Source organism: Cydia splendana, chromosome Z, assembly GCF_910591565.1.
Source record: "Cydia splendana chromosome Z, ilCydSple1.2, whole genome shotgun sequence".
NCBI lineage: Eukaryota > Metazoa > Arthropoda > Insecta > Lepidoptera > Tortricidae > Cydia > Cydia splendana.
Genome location: NC_085987.1, coordinates 4,301,307 through 4,312,701, shown reverse-complemented (window position 1 = coordinate 4,312,701; position 11,395 = coordinate 4,301,307). Strand labels below are relative to the sequence as shown.

Genomic DNA, 11,395 nt, shown 5'->3' with positions numbered 1-11,395 from the left:
GAAAGAGTGATAGAGACACATAATGCTTTTCGTTGTCGAAGCGATAGCGATTGTAACCTTGGCTAGGCCGGCGGGCCCGGATCCGGGCTCTTATCTGGACCTGATCCCGGACCTGGACCCGGACTTGAACCTGGACTTGGACCTGGACCAAGACCTCGAACTGGACCTCGACTTGGTCCTGGACCCGGAACTGGACCCGGACCCGGACTCGGACCTTGACCCGCAAAACCACTGATACCTAAGCTAAATAAACCACTATGATTACCTACCATAAAATGTAGGTATAAAGTATAATGATGCCAAACTTACTAGCCCCTCCCGCTCAAACCCCCGTACACCGCACCGCACGCGCCGTTAAGTGGGTTAGGTTAGGTTTGAACTGCGATCCTCACAGAACCGAAAAAGAGTGGGTTAGGTTAGGTTAGAACTGCGAGCTTTACAGAAATGAAATGCTACTAGAAAAGTGATTTTGGTTAGGTTCGAACTGCAATCCTCACAGAACCGAACTGCTATCGGAGAAGTGGGTTCGTGAGGCTAAAACTGCGACCCTTACAGAAACGAAATGGTACCTACTAGAAAAGTAGGTGGTTTTACCTCCTTTTTACACGTCTGCCCAAACAAAAAGAGTGTATTGTTTTCAGCGTTCATGTTTGTATGTATGTGAGTTTCTTTATTCCACCTTAACTTCTGAATGCCTTAACCGATTTAGACGTATGATACATCATTAGAATCCTTACGTCATCCCGGGTAACATAGGCTATGTGACGTCATTATAAAAACAATATGGCGGACTTAATACGCCATATTACGCAACCTTTAGAAAGAAATATCGTGCAAACCTATCGAGTAGGGTATCAAAATGAAGGGCTGTGAAAGCCGATTGATAATATACATATATGCAACATGTGGGTTTAAGTTTCATTTTGAGAAAGTAAGAATTGACAAAATATGTTAAGAGAAGCTAATCTCATAAAACCAAATATTATTATTGAATGGGATACTTATTAAAATAAATGGAAAGGGTTTGACCGCTGATCATAAAAAAATATAATTATATTATATTAGGTAGGTACATACTACTCATAGTTTTTAAAACATGTTCGTAATTGCGCTTATGGAATCGAAAAGTTTAAAATATAACTTCTATTTATTAATCGATACGATACAGAGTCCGTCTAAGCTAACTCTGCACCGACTTTGGCAGAACAAATCGTGAAAGTATCATTATAACCGTATGGTTTGATTTAACTTTAACATTTATGATGATGATGACATTTTTTTTAAGGCCGAAGGGTGAGCTCCACGTAGGGCCTACGGCTCAGAGCGTAAGAAAGATGTGCGCTTCCTGCAACTTGTCCAAGTATATGCACTCGGTCCAAAGCCAGGCGCCAAAGACGCCCCCACACTAAAAGGGTCAGACGTAGCCCGACGTACGTGACACGCTATACGCTTACCAAAGCCGGGCGCCTTTGGCGCCCTCATACTCAAAGCATCGGCCGTAGCCCGACATACGTGGCGCGTTGTACGCGTTCCAAAGCCGGGCGCCTTCGGCGCCCTCATACTAAAAGAGTCGGGCGTAGCCCGACGTACATTCGTGGCGCACTGCGCGCGGTCCAAGGCCAGGCGACTTCTACTTTCTCATACTAAAAGTGTCGGGCGTAGTCCGACGTACGTGACACGCTGTACGCTTACCAAAGCCGGGCACCTTCGGCGCCCTCACACTTAAAGTTTTTGGCGTAGCCCGATGTACGTGGCGTGCTGCACGCAGTCCAAAGCCAGGCACCTTCAAATCTCTCATATTAAAAGTATTGGGTGTAGCGTGACACGCTGTATGATTACCAAAGCCGGCCTCATACTCAAAGCGTTGGGCGTAGCCCGACGTACGTGGCGCGCTGTACGCGTTCCAAAGCCGGGCGCCGAAGGCGCCCTCATACTAAAAGAGTCGGGCGTAGCCCGACGTACGTGGCGCGCTGCGCGCGGTCCAAAGCCAGGCGACTTCTACTTTCTCATACTAAAAGTGTCGGGCGCCGAAGGCGCCCTCTTACTCAAAGCGTCGGGCGTGTACGAGGCGCGTTATACGAGTTCTAAAGCCGGGCGCCTTCGGCGCCCTAATGGTAAAAGAGTCGGATGTAGCCCAACGTACGTGGCGCGCTGCACTCGGTCCAAAGCCAGGCGCCTTCGACTCTCTCATACTAAGTGTCGGGCGTAGGCCCACATACGTGACACGCTGTACCCTTACCAAGACGCCTTCAGTGCCCTCTTGCTCAAAGCGTCGGGCGTAGTCCGACGTACGTGACACGCTGTACGCATACCAAAGCCGGGCGCCTTCGGCGCCCTCACACTTAAAGGTTCTGGCGTAGCCCGATGTACGTGGCGCGCTGCAAGCGGTCCAAAGCCAGGCGCCTTGGACTCTCTCATATTAAAAGTATCGGGCGTAGCGTGACACGCTGTATGATTACCAAACCCGGCCTCATACTCAAAGCGTCGGGCGTAGCCCGACGTACGTGGCGCGCTGCACGCGGTCCAAAGCCAGTCCCCTCAACATTCTCATACTAAAAGTGTCGGGCGTAGCCCGACGTACGTGACACGCTGTACGCTTACCAAAGCCGGGCGCCTTCCGCGCCCTCTTACTCAAAGCGTCGGGCGTGTACGAGGCGCGTTGTACGCGTTCTAAAGCCGGGCGCCTTCGGCGCCCTAATGGTAAAAGAGTGGGATGTAGCCCGACGTACGTGGCGCGCTGCACTCGGTCCAAAGCCAGGCGCCTTTGACTCTCTCATACTAAGTGTCGGGCGTAGGCCCACATACGTGACACGCTGTACCCTTACCAAGACGCCTTCAGTGCCCTCTTGCTCAAAGCGTCGGGCGTAGCCCGACGTTCGTGGCGCACTGTACGCGTTCCAAAGTAGTCGGGCGTTGCCCGATATATGCGGCGCTCTGCGTGCCTTTCTGTACTGAGGACGCCCTCGCAAAAGTAATATAAAGTGACTTCAAATGATTATTAACGAAATCATGACCCCAAAATTAATTAAATAAATAAAAAATTAAAAAACACGACTGCGAAAAAGCGTTTTTTCAGTTCGCTTTTTCGCAGTCGTGTTTTTTAATTTTTAATTAATTTATTTTATCTACATAGTGCACCATCTATGTTATCTTTCACCGGCCCCCATAGCGGTCGGTTTTTTTTTCTTGAAAATTATTTTATACTATTTTATGTCGAACTACGAGTAAGTAGGTGCACCGTGCAACAAAGTCAATCGCTCTATATATTTTTTGGCAAACCGCGAGTTCTCAGTTCGGGGCGAACTACTAGTGTAGAATCAAAACACTCATCGAAACCAATGAAACAAGCCCAAACTTATGTCCTTTTACTACAGAGTTCACATAGCCACCTTCCAGTTTCATCATCAGATCAGCTTCATGTCGTAATAATATTGTGTACCTACAATATTGTCACCTTCTATTCTTGCATGATTTGCACTTGCAAATTTAACTTGCATGATTTGACCCGTACAAATATAGGTACATAGTTACTTATAAATTTCAAGTTATTTCTTGTCATGGGTGATTTATTATGCTGATTGCTGACAAACACGATTTGCACGTCCACGGAGAATTATACGATAGCGCCCTTCAGGTACATGGTAAGTTTTTTGTCAAAATTCTATTATTTTGATACTAGTTTTTATCGTTGACTGTACTTTTCATCCACAGTCAACTAATACTCAACGAGACAATTCTAACAACCCTAAACAATTTTAATACTAGTTTTTATCGTTGACTGTACTTTTCTTTCCACAGTCAACTAATACTCAACGAGACAATTCTTATGTTATTTTATCACCGAGTTCCTATGGCCACCTCCTGTCTCCATCATCAGATCAGCTCGATGGTACCAAAATATTGCATTGTCATCCGACTTACATATGTATGCAAAATTTCAGCTTCATTGGAAGTCGGAAAGTCGGTCATATACAGTGTCTTACCGGCCATCGGGCTTTTATTAAAACTGGTAATAATATGATCCATTAGCAGTTGTTTGCGTGTATTAGCAAATCATAATTATGTAAATTGACTGCTCAATTAAATTTCCAAAATTCGCACACGCAATGTAGTGGGTGTACTGCGTAATTATCGTTACTCATATTGCTAACGTACGTGGTACAAGGCATGTCGTGGTACGAGGGTAAAAAACTGAGACAACTATCGTAAAATTTTTGTCGTCCTTATCATTGGGTTCATGTATGGAGGTTTTAATACATTAATTAAAGAGTTTTTTGTCAACTTTGACATGACAATTTCAAAAGTCGTCAACACGTCGGGTTGTCAAAACAAACTAAAAAATATTAGAAAAATTGGTATTAGCTTTTCTTTAAAATGGGTTACAGTGCTCGAGAGTTGTTGATACGCGTGGAAGTTCAGCTCAAGGCTTAAGGCTTTATAGGAAACACTTCCCAAATTGACGATATCCACACAATGCTCGATTGATAACAGCGGCTTTTCAGCGAGTTCGTGAGAATAGGCCAATCGCCCCTGGTCAGCCTGAAAGGGCCATGCACGGGATCATGCCAGTGCAAGTTGAGGAAAGGATTCTCGAGCACTTCAGACAGGTACCAAACCAACGTCAGGTACTCGTATTATGTGGGGTTAATGTATTATTTTATTTAAATGTGGGGTTCGTATTTAAGTTTAATTTAGTTGGTAGTAAAGTCTTTATCAATGAGACCAGAGTGGCTTTAATTTGGTGTAGTTATCTTAAGTGCATCTTGAAATAAACTTCGTAATAAACAAAGTATGAAGAGCTGTCATTAGCAATTACTTGTCAATTTACTGTGCTGTACATTGCGGGCAATTAAAATGTTGTTAGAAAGTTAACGAAGTCTGAAATTTAGTTTATTCATGAAATTAATGTCATGGTAACATTATAGATATACGATATTTTAACCTCCCTTAAAAAAAGCCCGGGTCCTGGTAACACACTGTATATAATTTTGACCCACTTTAAGAATATAATAACAAGATTTTAGTCTATCCTCAGTTAGGATTATAACATCTACAGCGGTGTTAACTTGAGAGAGGGTTATTTGGAAATCATACTTAAACAATTATTGTTGTACATATTTATAAGAAGTACCAAACCGGCCAAGTGCGCGAGCGAGTTGGACTCGCGTTCCAAGGGTTCCGTACATTACTCAATTTTTAACAATGTATTTTTTATAAATGTAAAAACCCGTAGGTCCGTCCGTGTAATAACTAAGTATTTAGTCCTGGTAAGGTTTTCCTGCCATCTATAGGTAAAGAACTATTTTATATACATTTTTTTTTTATTTTAGACCCAGAAGTTTCGGAGATAAGAGGGAGGGGGGGGGGGGGGGTAGTCAAAATTACAAAAAAATATTTATTTGAGATTCTCAACATCAGCTTTTCATTTGATATGTAACACAATATAAATTAAAAATCATTATCTTTTAATTTTCTAATTTACCCCCCAATATTGGCCTCCATGTTTAAAATCCATTTGTTTACGTAAGATGTCCGTCTTTTGGTCACAAATTTACATATATGTACCAAATTTCTACTTCATTGGTCCAGTACTTTTCCAGAAAATGGGCTGTGACCTCGGAGTAATTAACAATGGAGCCGCCATTAACAGGCGTTCCCCTCTGTCGAAAATAGGCGGCCAAAATGTATGGACTGACGTTTATCTGACATGACGTTCCTATACATTTGATGTGCCCCTCCCCCGCAAAAAACGGCAGACTATTTTGTACCGAAAATTTTAGACATGGCGTCTCCGTTGGTTATATCCTCTAAGGCTGTGACACGAGTGATCCTATAAGGGTTCTGTTTTTTCCTTTTGACGTATGGAACCCTAAAAACTAAAAACATAAAAAATTCAAAACCGAATCCTTCAAAAACTAATATTAATGGTTTCAACATAATATCATTATTTTTATCTTTATGGATTTATAGTAGAGTCAGACCAAGAATAGTCAGCAGCAGATTTGATAGCCCACGCAGTGATAGTGTTATTTTAAACGTCAAACTTCTATGAAATTATGACGTATATATGACACTTGCACTGCGTGGGCTATCAAATCCGGTGCAGACTTTTTTTGGTCCGACTCTAATTGGTTTTGATTTCGAAAGGCTATAAAAAGAAATCAAATAAAACTGCTATATCGTTCTATTTTTTATTACTTCCTTTTCGAATCCCGTTCAGAATATATATAATCGCATTTACTTTATAATCGTCGAGTTAAAAATGCAAGTAAATTGTCATTGCTTAAAAATGTCCTCCTTATTTATTTTGGCAATACTTGTGAAGTTAAGTGCAAATAAGGCTCCTGGCCGTGGAGATTTGAGGGTGTATAAAGGACGGAACGACACTTATAACGAGTTCCCTTTCATTGTGCTTCTGCAAAGGAAGAACCCTAGTGGCAGATCTTGTACCGGCAGCCTTATAGCGGAAGACTGGGTCCTCACAGCAGCCCACTGCGTTCGAAGTTCTGCGTTACTTGTCATCAGATATGGTGATTTTACAAAGCCAGCAAACGAAACCACGTTGTACTCAAGCATGATAAAAACATACCTTCACCCTTCCTACAGTGACCCAGGTTTGTTAAATGATATAGCGCTAATTTTCACTGAAAAAATACCCAAAAAGAACCTTGCAAGACTGCTGGCGCTCGAGTATAAAACATTCCTTGGGCTTCCTGTTAAATACGCGGGCTTTGGATTAGTAACAAAGCATATTGCTGTGACTTCGAAAGAAAACAGAGAAACGGAATTCATTCCTCTTCAAATTGGCGAGGGTATTGTGGCCCTTTGTGAACCTGAACTCTATGACAATTGGTTATGTGTAGCGCCGAACTGTTCGAACAGGAAGCAACAGGGTCGCCCGGGGGACTCCGGAGGCCCGCTGGTGTATGACGGACGTGTCATTGGAGTAGCTAGTACCATTTCAATTTATACTACTACACGTTATACCCCTATTACATATTATACCCCTGTGAGCCCATATTTAGAATGGATTCAAAAGACTATATATACGCTTGAATGACGTTTAAATAAATGATGATTATAATGTCATTGTTTCTATCGAATCAAAACAAACTCCATTATTAACCTTGACGGCCCAATAGTTTCAGTATTTTATATTAAGTTTTAGAACCAATCAAAATAATAATCAAAATTAAAAACTTAAATTTTGTATGTCTGAAACTGATATTGAATTACCCAATCTACTCATTTATGTTTAAGTTTATGGTTATGTACCTACATAATTATAAACTTAAATTGGTTTTTATTATCAAATGTCATATAAGAAATGAAATAAAAGTAGAAAACTATAAGATTTTTTATTCTTTCTTTTTCAATCAATACTATATTTCCAAGAATGTGGTAGGTACATATACAATGTTGGTTAGTAAAAGGTGTTAGGTCGGGATATTCTGCCGGCATGCATCGCCGTAGAAATATGTAAGTATTTATTTAGGTAGCGTAATAGCTTACATAACTATTTACATGATAAGTAGGGTAAATTAAACTTCGTTCAGAACATAATCTGATTTGCTTTGCATTCCATGTATTAAATATAAAGAATCAATAAAGAATCCGTTAATTGCATAGATGATGCTCTAACCCAACGGTCGGCAACAAGCGGCCGCGGCCCGCGAGCCTCCTTGGCTATTTTGTATGTAATACTAGCTGTTGCCCGCGACTTCGTCCGCGTGGAATCTTATCTTCACCATTTTCATCTTTAGTACCTGTAATTTTCATCGATGCAAACTTAATAATACAAACTTTTAATATAATGTTAATGTCCTTTTACCAAGTTTGAAGTTCCTAGCTTGAAAGAAAATTTATACCACATATAAACTTACATCCCCTTTTTTAACCCCCTTAGGGGTTGAAGTTTTAAGAACATTGAAATAACTTTTTTTGTAATCTTATATTATAGTTTTCTAAGAAGTTTCAAATCATTTGTATTCAAACTTTCAACCCCTTTTTACCCTGTTAGGGGATGAATTTTACAAAACGCTGAAATTACTTTTCCTGTCTTCTAATAATATCCCCAAATACAAAGATTCAAGTCCCGCGTTCCAAAAAATGTTTGATATCCATACAAACTTTCAACCCCTTTTTCACCACCTTAGGGGATGAATTTTCAAAAACGGTGTTGTTGGCGTTGTAGTTGCTTACAACGCCAAGAACCCAGCAGTGCAAACTGCTGTTGCAAAATCCGTGACCATGTTTCCTTTGTACGACTACGGCGAACAGGAGCCCATCGCGCGAGTCGGCCTCTCCTTGATACACCCTGAGGCCTCCTCGGCTGTGGGCGATACTCGCACATAGCCCTACCAGTATTCACAGAACTAGTAGGTTAGACTCAGCAGCGGTCGGCAACCTTTAAACAGCCAAGGGCCAGTTCTGTTAACGAAGTTGACGCGGGCCGCACTTTGTTAATATTTATGACTTTATCAGACATTTTCGTTTGTCAATCTTCTATATATATAAATGCAAGTGTCCTGACTGACTGACTGACTGACTGATTCATCAACGCAGAGCCGAAACTACAAAAGATAGAAAGTTGAAATTTACACACCAGATTACATTTATAAAGTGTACAAGAGATAAGAAGCGATTTTGAGAAATTCAACCCCTAAGGGGGTTGAAAAGGGGATGAAAGTTTGTTTGGGGTTCAAGTTTTATTTTAAGCTGGAAACTTGAGACTTTGCAAAAAGGTATTAAATTAAAATACGAGAATACTAATTTCAGCGTTTTTGAAAATTCATCCCCTAAGGTGGTGAAAAAGGGGTTGAAAGTTTGTATGGATATCAAACATTTTTTGGAACGCGGGACTTGAATCTTTGTATTTGGGGATATTATTAGAAGACAGGAAAAGTAATTTCAGCGTTTTGTAAAATTCATCCCCTAACAGGGTAAAAAGGGGTTGAAAGTTTGAATACAAATGATTTGAAACTTCTTAGAAAACTATAATATAAGATTACAAAAAAAGTTATTTCAATGTTCTTAAAACTTCAACCCCTAAGGGGGTTAAAAAAGGGGATGTAAGTTTATATGTGGTATAAATTTTCTTTCAAGCTAGGAACTTCAAACTTGGTAAAAGGACATTAACATTATATTAAAAGTTTGTATTATAAAGTTTGCATCGATGAAAATTACAGGTACTAAAGATGAAAATGGTGAAGATAAGATTCCACGCGGACGAAGTCGCGGGCAACAGCTAGTATTACATACAAAATAGCCAAGGAGGCTCGCGGGCCGCGGCCGCTTGTTGCCGACCGTTGGGTTAGAGCATTTTTATCCGTTAGATTTGGGTTAAATTTTAACTAGTATGTAGAGCTCCTCATTCTGGCGCGGATAAATACCAAATCATAACTAGCACCGAAAAAATTTATGTAATTTTTGATTTTTCCGTTTCAGTGTTTGAGTTTCAGTTTATTGTACTTACAAACCTAATAGAGAACTCTATGTGTCCACCAAATTTTATCGAAAACTCAAAAAAAAACAAAAATTAGCCAACAAAATAAAAATCAGACCCACTACCCAATTACGGAAAAGTCAAGGGTCAAAACCGTCCCGGATATTAAGTTATCCTATCCGGTGGGCAATATAAAAAGTTAACGATTTTACTAAAATTTAACATGTCTTAATAACTTGTGCTTTAAATTCTTTTTATTGTGCGATGTCCACGGGAAAGACTTAACGCTAAATCATACTAAAAATGTTTTTGACCCACCTAATACCCGATTACGGAGAGAAAGGTCACAGATAATGAATAAAACTATTATTCTGGATCAGCAGTTCGCAAACTGTGGGCCGCGAGTCGCGAGCGAAATTTGAGTAGGTAGGCTGTGAAACATATGAGTCATATGACGATATGCTAGCTCTCAGTTGTTATCCTTGCCTGTTCGATGAAGCCATTACAGTACCTACTACTTTACTTTTGTAGTTTCCTTAAAACTTCTATGAAATTATGACGTATAAACAACACTTACTCTTCGTGTGCGTGCTATCAACATCGTTGCAGACTTCTCTTGGTCTAACTCTATCTATCGTCGGTTGAGAATTCGTTTGTGCCATATCCTTTTTTGGCAAAATCGTTTTTTAATGATTGATAAAATAACAAAAAATATGCTATAATTGACAGTAATCGGTTTTTGAAGCAAGCGCAGCGTAGGACGTCCACCCACAAGATGGACAGACGATCTTGTTAAGGTCGCCGGAAGGCGCTGGATGCGGGTCGCTTCCAACCGGCACGTATGGAGGTCCAAGGGGGAGGCCTATGTTCAGCAGTGGACGTCTTATGGCTGAGATGATGATGATGATGGTTTTTGAAAAAAACTATTTTTGATAATTGTTGTGCTATATCCTCATTTTGCTATAGGATAATTACAATCTTTTAACAGAAAATCATCACAAAAGTGTGACATATCCAAAACGTTTGTGTCACATCATACATTGTACGTTTAACATTTACTCATCAAAAACGGATATGGAAATATTTAAAATGGTTTTATTTTATGATTACCACTATATTTGTATGGTACTATAAATAGTAAATACAGGGTGGGCCAAAAGGGTGTTGGTAGTTTTAATCTTGAATTTTATCAAAACCGCTTGACGGGGTGCGGCGGAGGGGTATGTTGCTATACGCCACGTTTCGTGGAAATTTTATTGGCATAGAGCAGTACACAGGAACGGAGCCTGCATTTTCTGTATGAGCTTTTTACCAAAACCCTAAATCGTTGATTACTGCACCATGGGTGTATCGACAGGAATACCATTTACGAGATTAACGTGAGGTTCCAATTGTTAATGTTAAACGCAAATTGATCATAATGGTTGAAACAACCAGCTCGACCATAGCAATAATGCTGATCCTGTTGGCCGTTTACTTTAAGTAAGTAAAAGCATGCAGAATGCAGTTTTGTCTCTTTAAGAAACAAAACTGCATTCATATATTTTCTAAAACTCGCTTGCCTCGCCCGGGACTCGAAACGACTAAAAATTCCAAAAAATAAACACTTGCAATTTTAGTCTACTAGTCGATACAGTTAATGTTAATAATAACATTTCTACGAGAAACATTAGGTCTTACACTCGTCTGTCGTACAAAATATCCATAAAATCTAATATTTAGTATACTGAAGATTTTTTAGACAAGCCAAATTGAAGAAAAAAATAAAAATCTTTAAATGCAGTTTTGTATCTTTTTAAAAATAAAGGAATGTCTCCTTTTAGTAAAATGAGCCAACTTGAGGATTTAAGGTAGTTTCCCTCCAGGGCCCGACTTATTTTTCCACACTGTACTGTGTATACTTTAAATAACATGTACCTACCTACCTTAGTATGCACCTGGCATACCACT

General features: G+C 40.2%; 1 protein-coding gene across 1 annotated transcript; it reads left to right on the top strand.

Moving 5' to 3' along the window:
* Positions 1-6,203: 6,203 nt before the first annotated feature.
* Positions 6,204-7,231, top strand: LOC134804993 (mast cell protease 1A-like). The gene has a single exon (XM_063778281.1). The coding sequence runs from the start codon at positions 6,263-6,265 to the stop codon at positions 7,058-7,060; it is 798 nt and encodes a 265-aa protein (XP_063634351.1). The 5' UTR covers positions 6,204-6,262; the 3' UTR covers positions 7,061-7,231.
* Positions 7,232-11,395: the final 4,164 nt, after the last annotated feature.